This window comes from Brachionichthys hirsutus, chromosome 10, assembly GCF_040956055.1.
Source record: "Brachionichthys hirsutus isolate HB-005 chromosome 10, CSIRO-AGI_Bhir_v1, whole genome shotgun sequence".
NCBI lineage: Eukaryota > Metazoa > Chordata > Actinopteri > Lophiiformes > Brachionichthyidae > Brachionichthys > Brachionichthys hirsutus.
The window spans coordinates 5091339-5113790 of NC_090906.1; the positions used below are offsets into that span (position 1 = coordinate 5091339).

The window sequence follows — 22452 nt, forward strand, 5'->3', positions numbered from 1 at the left end:
CTTCAGTTTGGGGGCCTGGTATTGTGCCTTATTGCAAATGTTGTCTCAGTGGAAGGATTTGCATTCCAGCCATCTAAACAACTCATGGTCTAATGAGATGGCCATTCTAATGTCAAACCATTAAGATCTTTTCAACATTTCATTTTTGACCATTCCCGTTAACCTGCATGCAGTATTTTGCCGTAGTCAGACTTCTATTGGCGTAGAGCCAGTGAACAGTTTGCTTTACTCCAGTTCTCCTCTAGTTTTGACATCCCCTTCCGCCTTCCTATTCATAGGCAACCACATTCAGTTCAACTTTTAAAGCCGCTTTAGAGAGTGTAACCTGGGAGCAGGGTCATTCTAGTTTACTGGTGATTCAAAGGGGGCAGGCTTAACCAGCACACCTTTCCTGCAGCTTCTCAAAGACCTGCTGTAGTTGTAACGCGGAACTAGATTTCAGAAGCATCAGACTGCTCAATTCTACCACAAATGCAAGAAGCTAGCCTCAGAGCACCAATAAGAAACGTTGGTACCTGTGGCTTGCAAAGAAGCTGAATAAAGGAACTCAGACTCAATCTGCCAATTAAGGTTTGTCATCTTAAACCTTTACCTTGAAAAGCAAGTACAGGCACAAAATATGGATCAAAGGGAGGCTTCATTTATTACAACACAGCAATTAAAATTAACATTTAAATAAAATTATTTAAGAGTCCAGTTAGACTACTTGCAGGCATTTCAAACGTAGGCTCCGCCGCTGGCTGCTGAACGAGGGGCGGAGTACTTGACGGCGTATCCGCTGCTCCTACGGCGGTTGCACTGACAGCAGAGAAGAGCCCCACCAATGATCAGGAGCGCAGCCGACCCCCAGCCAATGAACAGCGATGCTCCAAGCTCTCGCCTCTGTGCGTCGCTGACAATGGCGTTGTAGAAGGTCCTGATGATCTCGTGAGCAGTCCAGGACACAGGAATCAGGCATAGGACGCCACCAACAATGAAGAACACCCCAGCAGCAATGGCCACCTTGTTCTTGGTCTCCTCTTCTTCAATACAGTTTGTGCATTTCCCACCTGCAACAGCAAGCAGGATTCCCATGAAGGCTACCAGGATGGAGATCACAATCAGGGCCCGGGCAGCCTGCAGGTCCCGGGGTAGAGCGAGCATCGAGTCGTAGACCTTGCATTGCATTTGCCCAGTGCTCTGCTTCACGCAGTTCATCCACAGGCCCTCCCAGAAGATCTGCGCCGTCACAATGTTGTTCCCAACGAAAGCAGAGACCTTCCACATGGGCAGGGAGCAGATGATAATGTCTCCCACGAAGCCAACAGTCGCCAGAAAGATTCCCAGGAGCTCAACGCCTGCAGGAGCCATTGTTGTTGAGAGTACTGCAAAGAATCACCTGCACCAGCACCAGCAGCTGTGGGTGTGGTCGTCACCCACAGGTTTTATACACCGTCAGTGGCAGCAGCTTCTGATTGGTCACTCATCAAACTCAAAACAGCTGTGATCACTTAAGTGCCTGGAATTATTTTTTAGAAGCTTTCCACAATAAACTGTTCAAATACTATTGGATTTTCAAACAAATTCATATTTATGTGACATTTATTCAGTATATTTAATACGTTTCTTCTTAAATAACTAAAATTATGTCACAGCCTTCATCTTATTAAAGTCCAGAGGTGTGCTTATAGATTTCGTAGAATTATTTCATTTTCATATCTCAATTTGAGAAAACTTCAATATAAAAATATAAATTGATTTTTTTTATATATATAAGAATTGGTACAGCAGTGCCACCGTCATCCAAACCATCAAAGGGTTGACACATAATGAAGCATTTCCACAATATTTGATTGAATTTCTGTAACATTTTCACAGATTTTACTATGTTAAATGTCTAAAAGTCCGTGAATGGGGCGTTTGAGCGCCGAGTCTCGTAACACGTTCTGTGATCAGTGAAGCAATCAAGCAGAGTGGTTCCACCTGTGCTGATGATGTCATCGGCTCTCAGACGAGACATGAGGGCTTTCGATGCACAGTCCATAGAGTGTGAATATTGGCGGACAGAATTTAAATTGATAGATTATAGTGATGTCACTATTTTATTTTGTCTAACCCAGATATGCAAGGTATGCATTTTAACCAAACCAACTTCTACTTAATCAGACAGGGTGTGCCTATAACCTTTGAACCATCTGAATAGGTTTTATAACCTCAGACGATGTGGGGGTTATATAATCACCAGTGTTTGTCTGTCTGTCTGTCTGTCAGCAAGATAACTCAAAAAGCTACGGACGGATCTTGATGACATTTTCAGGAATGTTGGGAATTTTACCAGGAACAGATGATCTGCAAGAGATCCCGGATTCTGGATAAGTTTGTAATTTTCATTAACATTGCAGTCAATGGAGTTTCAAAATTTGTTCCTCAATATCTCGTTTGATTATTGACCGCTGTTTATGGAATTTAACACAGTCATGTAGCGTGGGGGCGTCTGTCTCGCCACCGAAGTTCATCTGGATCTGATCCAGAAAGAGGTCAGGAAAATGTTTTAAATTCTAACATTGAAAACTCCATTTATGGATTCAAAAATCAGCTAAAAATACACATCAACTCTGATTCACTTTTACTTTTCATGGTTGGTGTTTAAAGATACCAAGATGAATTTAGAACCTTTTGATGATGATCCAGATCACCGTGTGGACGGTGTAATAAATCTAATTATGAAGGGAATGAGCTACTTGGCGGAGGTCTGAGCTCGGAGTGCTTTTCTAGTTAACTGGCTGCTGATTGACACGCATACGCTGCAAAACAATATGAATAAACATCTGGCCTATATAAACAAAATAACTCCATACTGTATATAAAGTTTGATTTTCATTTTGCAGGTTCTCAGTACTTACTATAGGTAGCCTTTCACTGAACCACTCTATTCAGGCTTCTTTTATTTCTCAGAGCTCTCCAGAGGCACCAGAGGGCTTCTTTGTCTGAGAGAAACACTTCTAAACTCAAAGGCAGCATGATGGGTGGACATATCTGAGCAATGAAGCCAAAGCCCACCCATAGGAGGGGGCTTCTGGGAGACTTCTGTATAAGACTTTCAGAAAGGATTATTTGGAGCCCAGAGAGCAAGAAAGATAAGAAGCACCAACAATGGCATCTTTAGGGCTGCAGATATTGGGCGTCGGCCTGGCTGTGCTTGGGTGGATCGGAAACATTCTTATCTGTATGCTGCCCACGTGGAAAGTGTCTGCTTTCATTGGGAACAACATTGTGGTGGCTCAGACCATCTGGGAAGGGCTATGGATGACCTGTGTGGTGCAGAGCACTGGCCAGATGCAGTGCAAAGTCTACGACTCCCTGCTGGCCCTGCCGCCGGACCTCCAAGCAGCGCGGGCCATGGTGGTCATCGCCATCCTCTTCTCTCTGTTTGGTCTGCTGCTGTCGGTGGTCGGCGGGAAATGCACCACCTGCATTGGGAACAAGACGGCAAAAGCAAAAGTGGCCGTTTGTGCGGGCGTTTTCTTCGTGCTGAGCGGGGCTTTGTGTCTGGTGACTGTTTCTCTGCCTGCTAACACAATCATCAAGGACTTCTACAACCCCACGGTTCCAGATGCCCAGAGGAGGGAGCTGGGTGCTTGTTTGTACATGGGCTGGGGGGCTTCAGGACTCCTGCTCATCGGCGGGGCTCTTCTCTGTTGTCAGTGCCCATCAGGAGGAGACCGCTATAACGGGGCAAAATACTCTTCTGCTAAATCCACAACACCAGGGAAGGAATTTGTCTGACTTTCTTCAGTAAATCAGAATCGAGCTTTGAAATGCAAACTTTCAACTTTACTGTTGCGTATTAAGATCTGTGACTAACTTTGAAATATACAAGAGTCAGTGTGTGACATGTTAGAATTTCATGTCATTTCCTTTCATGTTATGAATACAATTCAGATTTCATTCACATTGTATTGATTCTGAAACATTGATTTGTAATTTTTTCAGTATTATATGTATAAATACAGTATAAACAGTATTGCTGTCCATTATTAATGTATGAAAGCTGTACTCATGAAAGCACATTTATGTATTCATTTTGATTAGATGATTAGATCATTCTGTGCTGCATTTACATTTTTGTTTTTGCTTCAATTATATCTATATCTACTAATTTATTACATTCATTAAACATTCAGATTTTTACCCGAAACATAGAAGCGATAAAAGAGATCACTACCTAAGAGTCATCCCTGATAGCAGAGGGTGCCGTAGGATTTATGGCCAAATGTATCATATTTGCAACATAAATACAGAATCTAATTCATTTTATCTCCACCTTCATAGAATTAATCCCCCACCTCCTCTTTACTTAGTAATCAAGTACTTATTTTTTTATTTGTGGCAATAAAAAAAGAAAAGAAATTCTGCTAGCACTTCATCTGTGTGGCCAAAATGGAAACTGTAGAAAAACAGAATGTCTGTTCACTAATTGTAAAGAATAAATTGTTGTTTTGTTCTTCTTGTAACTTGAGCGGCATGTCTCATCGTTTTGCTTCGTCCTCTGACTCCTAAACCAGGACGTAACACAGAACCAAACAGAAAACGATGTTTCTGCTTCTCAGACGGGTTTCAGCTGAAAACGTCTGTAAACAAGAAGAAAACCATTAAAAAAGGTTGAGAGTTTATCAAGCTGACAAGACTTGGCAAATGTGCCGTCATTGGGCCAAGTGTAAATATCCATTCTTTGGAGCTCTATAACGGTTCCTTAGCAACATCAATCCAAGCATACACAGAGCTCTGTTGTCTCAGAGAGTAATTCTCGTTTCACTGAAGGCAGATGTAGTAAATTACCATCTTATTACCACCCCAGCGGAGCATGGCAAACATCTCAGCCAGATACAGTAAATGTCCTGTAGTCTACTCCCCTGAATTCCTGAAAAAGGCATCACAAGCTGTCAGTGAGAAGCTCAGTTTCACAACAGTTTCGGAATACAAAAAAAAAGGGGGAAGCGGTTGGGAGGAACAAGGAAGCTTTATTTCTCACATAAATCAGGCAGTGATTGTTACATCAATACAATTGTGTGTATATATATATATATATATATTGAGACATTGCCAAACAATATAATGAGCTTTTGAAACTGATTTGTTTGAGTTTCATTGCCTCTCAGGACAACAATCTCTGCAAAAACTGATCCATGCTGTTCAATGGGATCTTGTTCTTGATGCAAATATTGTTTCAGAGAAATATTACATTACAGCCTATGCTAGAGACTAACAAACATTCATTTGCATACTATCGTGCTGTCTGTTCTTACTTTAATGTTCCCAAGTGTATATTGAGTTTGAAAGGAGGGAGTTTTTTCCCGTATCAAACAAAACACAGCTTTCTTGCTTTTATTCATTTTAAGGAACAGATTGTGTGCAACGTTTTGATGAGAAAATAAATGAAAGCCGAGATTACAGCTTTAATGAAAAGCTGTAATCTCATAAAGCAGTTCTTTTTTATTTATTATTTTTATTTTTATTTTTTATAAAGCAGTTCTTATAGCATTTATACTCACACGTAATCCATATTTGAAGCTACGGATCTAACGGGGACAAACTTGGCTGGTATAGCGTGTCGACCGTCTTTTGGGGGACAGTTGTTGCACAGCAGACCCCCTCCCAGTAACAGCAGCCCGGCGGAACCCCAGCCAATATAAAGTGCCGCCCCGAGCTCCCTCCTCTGAGCTGCGATCACCATGGGGTTATAAAAGTCCTGGATCACTGCATGAGCGGACCAGGACACTGGGATCATGATTAACAACGAGGCGATTATGAAGATCACTCCAGATGTGATGCAGGCTTTGGCTTTGGCCACTTCATCCTCCATGCAGTTTGTGCACTTCCCTCCCACCACGGCCATGAGGGTGCCGAACAGCCCGACGATCACAGCGATGATCACCATGGCCCTGGCAGCCTGCAGGTCTTGAGGTAGCGCCAGCATGGAGTCGTACACCTTGCACTGCATCTGACCCGTGCTCTGGACCACGCAGGTCATCCACAAGCCCTCCCAGATCACCTGAGCGGTGACGATGTTCGCCCCGACAAAAGCAGTGACTCTCCACATGGGTAAAGCGCAGGTGATGATGGTGCCCAACCAGCCGATGAAGGCCAGCAACACACCCATGATCTGGAGACCCTGAGATGCCATTTCAAACGGATTCAACCAGGATGTCTAAAAGAACAGAGGAAAAGGTTGTTTTTGCCGGAAGATTGACGTCTTGCAGGTCAGACAGAAAGCACACAGCATACTCCTCTACGCTTGCCTGTGGAAGAGTCTTCAGTGCTCTGATGGGTCCCACTGCCAAGGAAAACCGACTCCCGTCGTAGTCCAAACTTTCTGGGTGGAGTTTTTGAGCTGTCAGACAAAAGGAGCAAGCTGAGACCTAATATTAACCATTGTCCTCCCTCTGTGCTCGTTCCCACACACAAGCTTTGTTACGTCAAGAATGGCTTCAAGACTGGATCCCACCTGTGCGTATACACACACACACACACACACACACACACACACACACGCACAGGTCAAGTCTTGAGCAAACCCAAGCACCAGAGTCTGGGTTAATGTGTTCAGGTAACCAAGAACGTTTAATGTTCACTCAAACAACAAAGAATTAATTCCTGATTTGTATTTATTTATTTACAATACAGATCACAACAACATACATGATCTCAGAAACACAATAAAATGAGTTTGAATGACCCTGAAATAAGTTCTGCTTATTTATTTCTTTTTATTTCAAAACATAGCATAATAAAAAGCAAGGACATTTTTGTATTTTGGGAATTTTTATATTTACAGCACCGATATATAAATTGCTTCTTTGAATTGTTAAACAAAGGACACTCTGTCAGTTGATTCGTAATGTGAGCGGCCATCGTGCCTTTCTCCACGGCCACACCTAAACCTGATCTACCAGAAACTCAGACAATAGTTTCTTCTCAACGACTATTCAGGTTTTTTTCTAAACAAGTTCTTTGCACTTTGCACTAATTAGAATACAGGGATAATCTGACACACCCAGAATGTTCAAAAACGCAAATAGAATCAAGTTATTTCATTGCTTTGTTTCATTACTGAAACAAAGTGCAGAATGGATTCTATTGAACATGTGAGAGTTGACAAAATGTTTATCGGCAGTTTTATATATAAAAGAAAACTGATATTATAGTACGCAATGTTAAGAAAAGAAATACAAAAGGACTAATATTCATATCAGTAACCACACACATACATGTAGGTGGATCAACAGCAATAAACTGAAGTTTGGCTTTGGGTCTGGTTCCTTCTCTTGCTGTTTCTTCTTTCTTCTTCCTGGTGCACTCATGAGAAGTAAAACTCTGAAAACGTTTCTCGAGTACCATCCCGAAATCTTGACACTCACAACCCAGTCGCACCAGTTCATCCGCCCCAGTAAACATTTACTTTCAAACGTAGCCTCTTCCAGACGCTGGCGCTGAAGAGGCCTCGGATCCGGCAGCTTTGTACTTTGCAGTGTAGGAACCTTGATCTTTAGGGGGGCAGTTGAAGCAAAGAATCCCTCCTCCGATTAGCATCAAAGCCGCAGCCCCCCAGCCGATGTAGAGAGAAGCGCCCAGCTCTTTCTTCTGGGCCTGGACCACCAACGGGTTGTAGAAGTCTCGAATGATGGTGTGGGCCGACCAACAGACAGGGATGAGGCAGAGGACCCCAGCGATGATGAAAGCGACCCCAGCAGCGATGGCCACCTTGCTCTTGGCTTGAGGATCCTCCACACAGTTGGTGCATTGGCCTCCGGCCACAGCCAGCAGAATAGCCAGGACACCCACAATGATGGAGACGATGGTCAGGGCCCGAGCAGCCTGGAGGTCAGAGCTGAGGGCCAGCAAGGAGTCGTAGACCTTACACTGCATCTGGCCTGTGCTCTGGACCACACAGTTCATCCAAATGCCTTCCCAGACTGTCTGAGAGGTGATGATGTTGCTGCCGATGAAAGCACTGACCTTCCACATTGGTAGAGCGCAGACAACGATGGCACCGATCCAGCCCAGGACCCCCAGGGCTGTCCCCAGCATTTGTAACCCAGCAGACACCATTGTGGGCAGCAAATCTTCTCTTCCACTGCCTCTTTGACTGATCTCTTTGTAAATGTGGTTCCTCACCTCCTGCGAGGTAAGCCTTGATTGTCTCTGGCGAAACAGGTGCCTAGTTTGACAAAGGTGATTGCTAAATGAAAGAACACTCAGAGAAGAGCAGGTGCATATGACTTCCTCCCCGAAAGAGGAGTGGCATAAGGTGAAAACATGTCACAGCCGTCAGTCCCTGCTCTCCGGGTCCACCCCCAAACTACACAAACCTGAAACCTGTTTGCCCACCATTAACTAGTCATTGAACAAAAGGACAAAAATGTCAGACTGCTTTGCCCATGGAACTATTAGCACGAGTTAAAAACTCAAATTTGATGCGATATAAAAACCTTATGAAAAAGTAGCTTACATAAGCTGATTTCTTTTTTAATACAATATAAAAACCTTGTGAAAAAGAAGCTCACATAAACTGAAATTGTTTTTTTTTTCATGCCCCTCATGGTTTCACCTGAAGCAGCAGGAGGGAAGTGTGACGTTCTCGGTGAAACATGACTCAGCCTGATTTGAATGAAGATACTGCCGACATAAACCTCAGACTGACCAAATATGGTGTTGTGCTCAGGGACTTTTTCAGCATTGTACATTCACATGACTTTGGACGTCTTGCTGCTGGAGTCTGGATACATCAAAAGCACTTTGCGCTGCATTAGGAGGAGACGGCGGACTGAGTTCAATAATAGAATAGTACAAACCTTCTGGTGCGAAGGAAGCTAACCATAAACCTTCCAATTAAAAAGCCAGTAATATCCAAAGTTGAAAATGAAGATGATAAACTAGCTGTGATTTGTTTCGTTTTAATGGAAATGTTGTGTCATTTGTTCTCTGACTTTTATAGGCCCACGTGTCTGGCTGTACTTTTGGGAACTTAAACTGAATTGTTTTGTACAGTAAGTCTCAAATCCACAAGGTGCCACTGACCAGATCTTATATACACAAGGTCAAAACAGTTCTTGTACAAATTATAGCAAAAAACGTGACATCAAAAATGCTATTTTCTTTTCTTCTAACCTGACCTACTGTACGTGCTGCTCTGCATGCTCAGTTTGCTTTACTGTCTGTCTTCCTGAGCAGCTGCTGTCTGAATATGAGTAATCAGGTTATGCTCCATCGTGACTCATGGGTTTACCCACCTCTCCTGAAACTGCCTGTCTTCCTGGTCATCCTCTTTCACCTTTGGACAGAAAGTTATAAAATTATTCTCTGTAAATCTAAATATTCTACTTATCACATAGCTTCATGAAATATTCTCAGGCTGAAGTTTCCCCTGATTAATTTAAGGACATTTATTTACCCTCACATATTGGATATTGTACAACCTCTAAATGATCATGGCTGTGTTCTTGTGCCTCATTCATACACACATACAAACTCATTTTTAGATTTGTTCTCAACACTTAATAAATGTGAACAGCTAATGAGACAGAATCTTCATTAAGGCTTTGTCATTATATGGAACTTAAATTCTACCAAATGAATATATATAAAAAATTAAAAAATATCACCATGTTGCCTTGGAAAATAGTAAAATCACTCGCACATATTGTGTTTTATTAATTCTCTGAACTTCTCTGTGTGTAATTTATTCTCTCTAATTCTCACACTCTACAGTCTGGTTTTGATGATTTCTACTTTTACTGAATAAAATGAAGATCAGTTATTCAGTGTGGCTGTATTCGGTCTTTTCCCCTGTTCATTGCTGTTGTTCACTTGAGTGTTACTCGCAAATTGTACGGTGCTTGTGATCTGAAACCTTGAGATAAAGAAAAACATAATGTGTAAAGCATGTGAACTGGTCCTCCCACAGGATGAGGTCATTTAATGGATGGCTCTTGCAAAAGAAGTAGAATTTCTATAAAAAATAAAAAAAAGAAGAACAAAAAAAATCTGTTGGAATTTAATGGCAAAAGTGAAAAATGAAGAAACTGTCTAACGTTAAGGCCGAAGCTGGTTTTGAACTCTGTATTGTTTGGTTTGTTTTTGTTCTGTGAATCAGACTGAAGGATGATTGTAAGTCGGAACATAAAAGGTTTTTGTTGAGGAGAGATCAGAAGAGAAGGCCTTGTATTTGATCTCTATGTGAAACCAATGTGGGTGGAGAGCATTAAAAAAGGACGGATCACTATAAGTGCAAATATATAACGAATTTCACGGGTAGGGTGTTTGTTCAAAATGTTGTGACATAAAAGAAACTCTCTGAAGGTTTTTGTTCTGCTGTTCTCCATGTCGGCCAAAGGGAGGCAGGCCTCTACTGTCTGTCATCTTACAGTGTGTGTGTGTGTGCGTGTAGGTGTGTGTGTGTGTGCGTCAGTACCTTCCTGGAAGTCTCTCAGAGGCTCCACTCTGATTCAGAGAATCAAATTTCCTCTAAATTCTTATCTTCTTTTTTATCTTCTATATTGTCAGTTCCACAGCACTTGGTGTGAACTTTTCACATTTCACTTCGAGTCCCATAGTGCAGGAGAAAAGGGCATACTATTATGGGTTTTGCTTTCTGTCTGTGCACGGAGAGAAAGAAGGATGTCTGGGAGGTTGTGAAAGTGGCACCACCGAGTGTTCAAAGCGCTTTTAATTATTCGGCTGAATGTGTCCCGAAGTCTCACAGCAGCCATGAAGTCCGAGGCTTTCTTCATCTGTCAAAGGATTTATTACTTAGAAACTGAGACTTATAGAACAAATACACCACTGACGATCCAATAAATGCTCCCAGTGGAAACCCTTATCTTTATTTGAAGTGGCAGTTTGAATTGAAGAACGGTGATTGGTTGGAGATGTCTAAAGGAAGAGGAATGGAACTATGTCAGTCTGGTATCAACCAGTATAAAGCGTGTTATGGTTTGGATTATTTAAACATGGGGTGTGGAGCACATCCGTTCAGGTCACCAGTGTCTGTCACGTCGTGCTGCAACAGAAGAGGTGTTTCAGTTTCCATGATAGTCCTGCACAAGTTTAACCGTGCCTGTTGTGCAATCTCTGGTCAGAGTAAACGTTTGAAACATGACAAACAAATAAAATGAACGACTCAGATTAATGAAAGCATTTTAGAAATATTTCGGGTTTGGCTCATTATGTGTTCTATATTAATATATTTGGGAATTTCTGCAGAATAAAAATGCAAATATGGGATTTAATAAGTGATGGGCCTGCTGCCACCCGACATGGCGCCTCCCTGAACGGGAAAGAGGTATATCGTTACAGATATGAGTGTAGGCTACATTCACCTAAGCCTTTTACAGCTCTTCCCAGAGGACAAGCCCAGTATCAGCACTCCCATTATGAGTGCATGTTTTATAACCTTCTCCCCCCCCCTGCATTTACTCTTGGGAGTAGTTGCAGACCCAATGCACGTATGCTATCTTAGCTTCCCTTGGCTGACCAAACAGATAAATGCAGTATGCTGAAATATCACCGCCACGCACCCAGCTGGATTTGATCATGGATCATTTGTGTGTTTTTCTCTCCAGTTGGGAAAGTTCAAGTGTCCAAAAATATCTCAGTCCACACAATTTCACAGGGAAATAGATACTCCCTGCGCTAACTGAAACTCACTTATCAGCAATTACAGAGATAGAAGCATCCAGTGCAACTCCCCTAAAGTCACGGATCTCCTTCTTTGGAAAATATCTGCAGAGTTGTTACGGTATTGAGGAGAAATATATTTTTTCACTAACATGGAAATAGCTCATGTTCAGCCGTTCACTCAGACTTGCAGGTGTTTTAATAATAACGATGTCGAGCCTGTTTTCAAGCGTGTCTCCCTTACAACTAGTTTAAAATGGCGATGTCATCTCACTGAGGTAGAGAAATGGCGACGGAAATCAGCAGCAAGCGTAGAACACTGTGGCACCGCACTGCGAGCCAGTTGTCGGTCAGCTGAGAGAAATGTCAACCTGTTATGTCAGTATGATTCATGGGCTGGTCACATGTCACTTACTCGGGTGATGTGAACTTAAAATGTTGCGATTAAAGCTGGTGAGTCTGCCATTGAAGTAGGTAAATAAAAAACAACAAATATACATTTTAAATGTATTTTTTATTGAATGTGGCATAATTCCAATCCAATTGAATGCAAAAAACAAAAAATCAATAAAATGGGTGCAAAAGAGGAAGTTAGGAATGAGGAGGTGAATGAAAAGAGTACGGTATTTAGAAGCTAAGGAGTCAGATATCACCAGGAGTTGGTGAAAAAAAAATACTATAAAATAAAAGCTGCAGGAAGTGATAATATTGAGCTGTGCCCAAATACAAATGTTGCCTATAAACATTTGCTCAGTAGAGCTGTTTGTGAAGAGCACACTCCAACAGTTGTCAACCAGCATCACAAATCTCATATATCTCAGGCAAATAAAGCATTTGATAGAACTGGCTGCCAAATGTGATAAGAAATGTTGGAATATTATTTGTTTCCTTCCTTATTGCCAGAAATAATCTCAGTACCCTCAATGCTTTTATCTTATCGCGGTCACTGGGTTAACAGTTATTCGGCAGAGGTGTTTGGCTAATCCTACAGCGTCACAGTTCACAAATGTGCCAAGTGTGACGATGGTGCTGTGCTATCAGTGCAGAATCCACACCATATCCTGCCGAGTGCCACAACGCCTGAGCTCTGAAGTTACGCCACACACAATGTGCTTTGGAAGTTTCTGCTAGAATAAACAGGAAGTTCCCTGAAAGCATCCTTATCTGAGTAGCAGCATATATTGTTCTAAAACTAACAATACAAACTTTACTTTCACATTAGCGCTGCCTTTTAAATTTTTAAGACCTATAGATGTTTAAGATTTAGCATGGTGTTCCTCTTTCAGAAATAGGATTTATGAAATCAGGTAAGCTAATATTCATCGAATTAATGAATGATACTGTGCGTTTGCATTGAGGAACATTGTTCTTGAACTGTTGGACTACTTGCCCACTCAGAAGTGGTCGTCTCCAAATCTGTTTCTGTGAATGATTGAGCCTTTCCAGCAGGGTATTTTAGACACAATGATACTATCGCCTTTTACCAATGGCCTCACGTACAACATTTAACACCTTTACAACGATGCTGCTCTAATTTGTCATTTGTGCCTTATATGTCCCTTAATTGTGTCTTGCGTGTCCGTTATATGTTGTGGAAAATGTGTGTATATGCTGTAAAACAAATTGCCCTCCGAGGGACAAATTCAATAAAGGTGAAGTGAAGTGAAGTTTCCCTGTGGAAGATTTACAGGCTTGGATTTGTGGATGTTGGTTTTGGTTCTAACACTGGACTCGTATTTCACTGTGGCTATTGAAGAGCTCTGTTTACATAATTTTTCAAAGCTGAAAAGAGTAAAGTTTGTTCATAGAGCGTTGCAAGATCTACAAAATAATACATTACATCTAGTTTGTCAGTAACCCAAATTGTATTTTATGACTTGACCCAGTAAACATTGTATAATGTTTAGCTTTAAAAAGTGAACAGTTGCCATCGAGTCTGTGAAGACATTACACATCCTAGTACCAAAAGAATGAGGACAGAGTGTCTACAGTAGGAAACACACATAAAGATTTATATTTATTGCTAAAAGGTTTGATACAAGCACAGACGCAGTCTCATGTGGTCTCCCATGAACCACATAAACGCTTCAGCCTTGGCCACTTATTACCTCTAACAGCAATAAAGAAAACACACCCACAGCTACCATGGGCAAAAGGTTAAACCATAAAAATACTCTTCATGTGACAGGGTACACAAATGATCACAAACACTCCCAGGTGGTAAATGAGGCCAATGCCCAGAACTCATCTGATTGGCTCAGTTCAGTGAATGATATCATCGCTTCGGAGGGCCTGACCGTTTTGCAATAAAGCAATACATATATATAAATATATATGAGCAGAACACAGGATTACAACGCCTGACAGGGCACAAAGACGGAGCAGAGTTTGACGAGGACGCACGCACGCTGCGATAAACGACACCCCTGGATTAAGCAGCAGGTGCTGGGGGCAGCAGTAGGAGATACGCCGAGGGGAAAGGAGAGGACGGCCGACAAAGGTAAAAATATCAAGAAGACCTTCAGACACCTTGTGGAAATTAAAAGGTGGGAAAAGAAGCCAGAGAAGGGAAGGAGGGAAAGAAAAGCGATTAAAGAGTAACCAAACGGACAAATAAAGGAGCTCCTGTCTCAGCGCACAATGGCGTCGTTTGGGCTTGAGGTGGCGGGTGTCACTCTGTCAGTGCTCGGCTGGATACTGAGCGTGATCAGTTGTGCGTTGCCGATGTGGAGAGTCTCTGCCTTCATCGGCGCCAACATCGTCACCGCTCAGGTGTTCTGGGAGGGCCTATGGATGAATTGCGTGTTCCAGAGCACGGGCCAGATGCAGTGTAAGTTCTACGACTCCATGCTGGCTTTACCTCAGGATCTGCAGGCAGCCAGGGCACTCACCGTTGTCTCCATCATCATCGGGATAATAGCGCTTCTCATAGCTGTGATGGGAGCAAAGTGCACCAACTGCATCGACGATGATGGGGTTAAAGCCAGGGTGATGGCCGCCTCTGGCGGGGCGTTCATCGGAGCGGCGCTGGCCCAGCTGGTGCCGGTTTCCTGGTCAGCACACACCATCATAGTTGAGTTTTACAGTCCAATCATCCTCTCTGGTCAGAAGATGGAGATCGGGGCAGCGCTGTATCTCGGCTGGGCCGCGTCAGCCCTGCTCCTGATTGGGGGGTCCATCCTCTGCTGCAGTTGCCCTCCCCAGAAGGACAAACCATTGAGGTACACCATACCAGCCCAGAGTCGTGCGGCGTACTCCGTTGCGCCGAAGTCAACCGCCCAAAGCTCCTACAACAGGAGGGACTACGTGTGAGGGACGGGCGGCGAGACCGGGAAGAATCGTGTACATTCTTCTTATTCATGTCTTTTGAATGAATTCTGTACATACATGCAGCAAACGTAAACACAATGGTTTCACTGGGACCAACTGTGTACTGAAAGAAATAGTCAAAGAGCCAAACCATGTGTTTTGTGAATATTAAGGGCCATAAATTTTTGTGAATATGAAATTTTTTGATGCTACACAGATGCCTGATCATTATGTTTACAATCGCTATTCGTCTAAGTCACATTAGATCTAATTCAGGATCTATGCAGTCATTTCAGTTCAGCCGATATATATATTTATTAGTGGAGAATGATATGTACATCGTGGATACATCACTATCAGTTATTTACTGTCACTGTTCTAAAGCAAATACGGACATTACAGATTTATTTTTTATTACAAAATGCAGACGGTGACAGAGTCATGTGTGTGAGATACGCCACAATCGAGCCAAATGGGGCTTATCTTGGGTTTAAACGCACGGTCAACATGGCAGATTGGGCTGTAAGGAGAACAAGCGATGAAAAAAGAGTGGTAAAATGAGTTGCTTCATCTGTATCACATTTCACTGTGTTCAGACAAGTGTCATACAGAATGTCTGTTGTTGTGTTAAGTTTAGTTTTGTGTTTGACTTTATGCAGTTTATGATTGACTGAAATTACGTGTCTGATGTGAAAATGCATGAAAAATGAATAAAGACTTGCATCGTGAAACATCATATGGGCTTCATTTAAAATAAAATGATCACTAAGGGTTTTATATATATATATATATATATATATATGAAGACGGAAGCTTTCGATTGTATTTTACATGTGATGAGCAATACATTTGCTGGTAAATATGTACCGCTATTAATAAATGTGATTTCTGGTGGGCAAGCCGTTCGGTTTAGTGTCTGACTTCTGGCCCGCGTGCAGCCGACCTGCCTTTTCCTGTTTTGAATAGACAAATGGATGCAGCAGGTGTCCTCCTGAGGCGCGGCGCAGCAGCCTCCTCCAGCCTCCTCCCTAACCGGGAACATGAATGACGAGATCTGAGCAGCAGTGAGGAGAATACGTGCAGCGACCAGGAGAAAGCTTTTTAAGCTCCTTTGTGACAAATGACTAGCAATTTAATCAATCAAGTAAAGAGTGGGGTCAAATTATTATGCTGTTATGTATTATAATATTAGTATATAGCAGCATAAATGTGGCTAGTTATTTCCACTCGGTTTAAACACATAACACCAGAACAGGCCGATACTTCTGTTCTTGTTTCCATAACACAGCAGCTGGTCGACTCGTGTTCTGATAACAGACGGCCATGGTGGTTATCTCGCTCGCGATGGATCGACTGCCGTTGTTTCGTCAACACGGAGCACGTGAAAGATGCAGACAATGTTGAAATTAAAAAAAAGCCTCCATTTGTTCTCTGACTTTGTTTCTGCAAGGTTGTGGGACATTTCGGCTCCTCAAACATTTGTGAGAATATTCAGGAGGACATAATCTTGTTTGTGATGACCGAATGGGGGTGATGAGGTGTTGTTGTCCGTGATATATATGTATATATATATATATATATATATCAGTATTTGAATTGTTTGTCCCTAAAAAGGTGGTTGGTATATAAATATTTTGTAAGAGTTCCAATTCCAAGACATTTCCTGAAAACCGTTTAACACTAGAACTACCAAGTTTGCTAGTTTGTTGGGATCTTGTGAGCTTCTTAGCCTTTATTTAGGTATTCCAGGGGGTCTCCAAATTTACAAAACAGCATGATTTTCTGATAGACAGCTTTTTGGTCCACATTTCTGCACTACAGAGGTGCTGAACTGTGCAACTCTAACAGTCTATCAATGAAAACCAAGGAAAAATATCTCCATACTACGCACTGTCTACACAGCTGTCAACTTCACAAGTGACCGCAAGGCTAAGCCGGAGACTGTTATACTACAACAGAACCAAGCTTGAAGTAGATGTGCTTGATCAAATGGCGAGGAAATACTCAGTGAAAGCACCACAAAGATGGTCAATAATATTCTTGACCTGGCTAACATAAATGCTTCGATCCAGTTCACGAAATGCACCAATGAGATGCTGTCATGGAGGAACTTCATAACGCAAGTCACAAATGAGCTTCGCTCCGGACACATGACAGCAGAAGATGGAGAAGAGAAGTCAGTGCAAAATACGAAGGAACTGGAAGGAAAAAGGACACTTGTGTCAAATGTCACAAGGTGGTGCGTGGGAGCTGCACATGGGGGGTGCAGGTTACCTGCGTTCACTGTGAGTGATTGTGAGCCATAAACAAAGCAAATTGGCATCGCAACAGCAGAGTGTCTTCAGCTGGCTGGCCGCCCCCTCACAGCATTTTGGAATAATAGTTAATAATTATCATTGTTAACGGTCTAATGATGACACCAACCTGTTCTGAAAGCAGGATACATGTTTTCCACAGAGATAATTGTTGCAGTTCGAGTTGGCATGCGTCATTGCAGAGACGTTATGTTGTGTCAGTGAAATAAATAAAACACTCAATCATTATAGTTTTCATTTAGTGGCCTGATGGGGTTTTTTTTTTTTACCGATTCCACCTATTTTTTCTTCGATCATTATAACAATAATCCAAATTATAATGTCCGAGCAGTCAAAATGACTGCTATGGTCATTCTAGTAGTTGCAGAATTCTGGTAGACCGAGTGTTAAAAATAAATAAATTAGTATTTCGGAAATAAAATGCATGTAGAATAAAGCTGATAACCATGAAGACAAATATTTATTTGTACCGGTACTATTTATTCGCTATTGGATCTATTAGTTTTCAATGAACACATAATTTACACATAATCTTAAATTTTAATTCCAGAAATTGCATTGCCAATAATTAAAAGATTGTTTTTTTCCATACATAAAAACGTTTCTAAAAACATTTAAAATCTGATAAAATTGTTAAAATTACTGCTGTGACATCCAAACCCTCCTCATTTGTAGTGTTATAAATAAACAAGCAAAGAAACAAAACACAGACATCTTCTAAATCTCCAGATCAACCATTTCCTGAATTATTTGACCAATCCTCATAAAGGCATTCAAACAGCAACGTATGTAACAGTGAAATATGAACCTTTTTCCTCCCAACTAATCTTTTTTTACAGTCTCCTGAACCGTGATGTCTCCGTATTGTTTGGTCAGAGTAGTGTTTAACCGATACTGAGAAGATGGTGCTGTCTGTGTGCTAAAGGTGCTTCAGAATCGGCCCATTATATTTTCCCGCTGCTCGTATTTACTCTGGGTGCAGTTATTCCGGTTTCCATCTTAGCTTTGGGATTGTTTTCCTAACACTGAATCCTGACTGTTTAAGAAACTCACACTACAGGAAGTAACAAAAAAACAGTATCCTTATCACCCGAGCTTGTATTTATACCGGCGTGTGTGTGCGCGCGTGTGTGTGTGTGTGGGTGTGCGTGTGTAGGTGTGTGTGTGTTTGCCATTGTCAGAGGGTGAAGCTTCCATTCTGATCTCCATTAATTAAAGTATTAAAATCAAGACTTAAAGAACTACAACTTTGCAGGGGTCATGTTTTTACACATTTGTGCTGACTTTGTGTTGATGTTTCTTGGTAGCCAGTAACAGACTGCCATCTTACCAGTGACCAACCCCCATCAACCACACAGACAGACACACCTTCCCTCCATCACATCCCTCTGCTCTGGCTCCAGCTCCCCTCCTCCGCTGTTTGAGCACAGGTGGTGAGTTTTTTTTTTTTGTGTGTGTGTGTGTGTGTGAAGACACCCTCTTGCTGACATCATCACCAAGGGACTCCTCCTTGCTCCCCTGAGCTATAAAGGATCTCTCGTTTCCGTGACAGCGTCTCAAAGCTACATCACACCCTCTTCCAGACGCTCACACCTGCCAAAGGACGCCAACGCAACACAGGAGGACACACCTTATTATTATCGAAGAGGGTTTTTGCTAATCCCAACATCCGTGCACTATTTCAAGTCTTATCCTGTCTTCAAGGAGCCAGCATGTCGATGGGCATGGAGATCGTGGGCATCGCCCTCGGAGTGCTTGGATTCATCATTGCAATAGTGACGTGCGCCCTGCCGATGTGGAGGGTGTCGGCCTTCATTGGAGCCAACATCATCACGGCTCAAACCATCTGGGAGGGTCTGTGGATGAACTGCGTCACTCAGAGTACGGGTCAGATGCAGTGCAAGGTCTACGACTCCCTGCTGGCTCTACCACAGGAGCTGCAGGCCTCCAGAGCGATGATGATCATCTCCATCATACTCGGGGTGCTGGGGGTCATGATCTCCATTGTCGGAGCCAAGTGCACAAACTGCATTGAAGAGGAGACAGCCAAGGCCAAAGTGATGATCATTGCAGGAATCTTCTTCATCCTTGGAGGCCTCTTGGTCCTCATCCCTGCCTCCTGGACCGCCAGTGTCATTGTCCGGGATTTCTACAACCCCATTCTGAGCAATTCTCAGCGGAGGGAGATCGGGGCATCGCTCTACATTGGATGGGCAGCAGCTGCCCTGTTACTGATTGGTGGGGCCATGTTGTGCAGCAGCTGCCCCCCAAAGGAGCAAAAGTACAAGCCACCTCGGATGGCCTACTCTGCCCCGCGCAGCGTCAGTGCAGGCGGAGGATACGATAAGAGAGACTATGTTTGATGGGATAAAGGTCGGAATGGGTCAAATCTAAATGTTAATGAGTGTTCTTGTGCATCTGTGTTCATTTTTGTTACGTGAAACCGAAGGGCGAACCTTGTGGAAAGACTCCGAAATGAAGACGCTTGTACAGATACTGGTTTTTCCTGCTTCCTGTTAATCATTTTAACTCTTTAACTGCTTTGATCTGTTTCAGAGGCTGTTGTGGTCAGTTGGCTACGACACTGTACGGCGTGTTTTCTCCTAAATAACGGCTTAAATATTTAGAAATGTGTTGTATTTCTATTATAGCCTCTGAGGGATTATCTTTAGGAAAGCACCTGCTTCTTGTTTGTGTTCTACTCTGTCATTAACTGTTGGGCTGCTGGTGTTGAGTTTCACCGAGACGTTCAGGTGAAATGGTGTGTGTCCCAGCAAGGACAATGACGAGGAAGAGCCAGCTCTCGTTTTGTGGGGATTTGGTTGTGCCATTGTTCAGTGTGTTTGCGTGCATGTGTGTGTGTGTGTGTGTGTGTGTGTTTGTGTGTTTTGCATGAGTGTTTTGCATGTCATATTTGCTTAGAAGAGTTTCTGCTGAGACTGAAACTGAAGATGGATCCATGACATGGCCCCAAGCAATGACTTTGTCCTTCTCCCCACAGTTTCAATGTTGAGGACTCCGAAGTGCCTGTTTCACTCACTATGCAAGCTCTTTCATGTGATCTTTATGTGATTATATGCAACTTTATTTCATATTTATAAGATTTAAAAAAATATTTGTCATGTATTTTAATGCATATATCTACATATTCCACTGTATGTCTGTGTTCCAAATAGCCTTGCATTGTGAATTTGTTTGTTTGTGTATCTTTTACATCAAATACAATTGACTGTATGTTCCTCTTTATGTAAGTATGTGTATGTGTGTGTGTGTGTGTGTGTGTGTGTGTGTGTGTGAGAGAGAGAGAGAGAGAGAGAGAGAGAGAGAGCGTGAGAGAGCGTGAGAGACCCTGAGGGATGACTGCAGCTGTTGGGATGTTTGTTTCCAGGTCAACAGGATTAGTTTTGTACATAGAACTAAAACATTTCCCTAATTTGTCTCTTTTAAATAACATTGTTGTACATTAAAATGTTTTCCTAAATAGATATGTCAGTGCTTGTATGGCAAAGGTGTCAAGATGGAACATTTAATAAACATTTTGTCAGAACGAATGCGGGTGTTTTCTCTCTCTTCAACTGTAGACATGTGCTACCTGAGATCTAAAACAAATAAAGAGCTGTCGGATCGGTTTGACAAGGGAGTTGAGTTTCTTTGTGTTGCTGACGTCAAAGTTGTTTCATCTCATTGCCATGAAGTAAACAAGGGTTTGGTGTGGTGCAACATGTATGTCAATTAGGAATAAAAAAAGCTTCCCTGCTTACTACAGAAATGAAAGAGGGAATCTCTATCTATCTATCTCTATCTATCTATCTATCTATCTATCTATCTATCTATCTATCTATCTATCTATCTATCTATCTATCTATCTATCTATCTATCTATCTATCTATCTATCTATCTATCTATCTATCTATCTATCTATCTATCTATCTATCTATCTATCTACCTGAGAACTGTCTGCATGGGTTATCTCTGGATTACGTGACATTATAACTCGGAACTTTAGGTGTGAGCGTAAATAATTATTGTGATGAATCAGTGACGCAACCCAGTTCTCATCCAGAGTCAGCCTCCTGTGAGTCCACACAGAGACATGCATGCACACCATTCATTCATTCATTCATTGATCTTCCGAACCGCTTAGTCCGTTACCGGGTCGTGGGTCGTGCTGGAGCCTATCCCAGCAGTCAATGGGCAAGAGGAGTTGTACACCCCTAATGAGACCCCAGCTCATCGCAGAGCGTCATAAAATAAAAACAGCCACTCATATTCACTCCCCTGGACAATTTGGATCGATCAGTTCACCTACGATGCACGTTTTTGGATGTGGGAGGAAACCGGAGAGTCCAGGAAGAACCCATGCAGACAAGGAGAGAACATACAAACTCCACACAGAAAGGAATTGAACCCAGAACCTTCTTGCTGCCTGTATACTAAACTCATTTTCATAGTTTATGGATACACACGCACGCACGCACGCACACACACATACACATATACCTTGCTGTATTCCCATAATCTCAGAGAGCCGTGATTACTGTAACGTGAGTCAGCGAGTGGAATTTGACCAATTTGATAGTAGCATATGCCAAAGTGTGTCATTTTCTGATGATACAATTTCCATTATGTATGAATTCACTTCAGTACTGGATTTAATTGTTCTAATATTTTATGTCTCATTGTGAGTTATAAAACCTAAAGTGAAGTCAGTGTTCAACGTTCAATTTATTTGTCATCCCAACATGTTAATAACACAACAGAACGGAATTTGTTCCCGAGGCTCAGTGATCGTAAAAACCTAAAAATATAAATATAAATAAATACTAAAAAACAATTCAAAATACGTCGTATAGCCATAGTGATGATCAGCGAAAACAAGAGCAGCAGGCGTTGAGAAGCATCAATGTTTATTGTTCTCACTGTCTCCCTGTCTTGGGAAAGAAACTGTCCCAGGAGGTTCTTGCCTTGATGCTCTGCAATCTTCTCACTGAGGGAAGAGGCACAAACAGTTTATTGGAGGGATGAGAGCAGCCTCCCATGATCCTCATGGCCCGTCCTTTGCAGCACTCAGCGTAGATGTCACTGATTGGTGTAAAACTACATCCAATGATCAACTTCATCGGACTGACAGAGTAGAAGTACAAAAGTATTAGCATCAATGAAAACAACAGAT

General features: G+C 42.2%; 4 protein-coding genes across 4 annotated transcripts; 2 read left to right on the forward strand and 2 right to left on the reverse strand.

Moving 5' to 3' along the window:
• Positions 1-717: 717 nt before the first annotated feature.
• Positions 718-2495, reverse strand: LOC137900014 (claudin-like protein ZF-A89). The gene is made up of 2 exons (XM_068744051.1): positions 2486-2495; positions 718-1337 (listed from the first exon to the last, which is right to left on the reverse strand). Exons 1-2 carry the CDS (start codon positions 2493-2495, stop codon positions 718-720), a joined length of 630 nt encoding a protein of 209 aa, XP_068600152.1.
• Positions 2496-3132: 637 nt separating this feature from the next.
• Positions 3133-3765, forward strand: LOC137900015 (claudin-4-like). Its single transcript, XM_068744052.1, has one exon. The coding sequence runs from the start codon at positions 3133-3135 to the stop codon at positions 3763-3765; it is 633 nt and encodes a 210-aa protein (XP_068600153.1).
• Positions 3766-5527: 1762 nt separating this feature from the next.
• Positions 5528-8210, reverse strand: LOC137900009 (claudin-4-like). Its single transcript, XM_068744048.1, has 2 exons — positions 7610-8210; positions 5528-6170 (listed from the first exon to the last, which is right to left on the reverse strand). Exons 1-2 carry the CDS (start codon positions 8086-8088, stop codon positions 5528-5530), a joined length of 1122 nt encoding a protein of 373 aa, XP_068600149.1. The 5' UTR covers positions 8089-8210.
• Positions 8211-14295: 6085 nt separating this feature from the next.
• Positions 14296-20824, forward strand: LOC137900008 (claudin-4-like). The gene is made up of 2 exons (XM_068744047.1): positions 14296-14783; positions 18991-20824. The coding sequence occupies exons 1-2, from the start codon at positions 14296-14298 to the stop codon at positions 19640-19642; spliced, it is 1140 nt and encodes a 379-aa protein (XP_068600148.1). The 3' UTR covers positions 19643-20824.
• The last annotated feature ends 1628 nt before the right edge of the window (positions 20825-22452 follow it).

Excerpts from the sequence above, each read along its gene's own strand:
- LOC137900015 (XM_068744052.1), top strand. The coding sequence starts at position 3,133 with ATGGCATCTTTAGGGCTGCAGATATTGGGCGTCGGCCTGGCTGTGCTT.
- LOC137900009 (XM_068744048.1), bottom strand. The coding sequence starts at position 8,088 with ATGGTGTCTGCTGGGTTACAAATGCTGGGGACAGCCCTGGGGGTCCTG. Across the intron at positions 6,171-7,609 it reads CAGGCCCAGAAGAAAGAGCT|GTTTGAAATGGCATCTCAGG; the intron begins GGGCGCTTCTCT and ends CTGGTTGAATCC.
- LOC137900008 (XM_068744047.1), top strand. The coding sequence starts at position 14,296 with ATGGCGTCGTTTGGGCTTGAGGTGGCGGGTGTCACTCTGTCAGTGCTC. Across the intron at positions 14,784-18,990 it reads AAGATGGAGATCGGGGCAGC|CATGTCGATGGGCATGGAGA; the intron begins GCTGTATCTCGG and ends TCAAGGAGCCAG.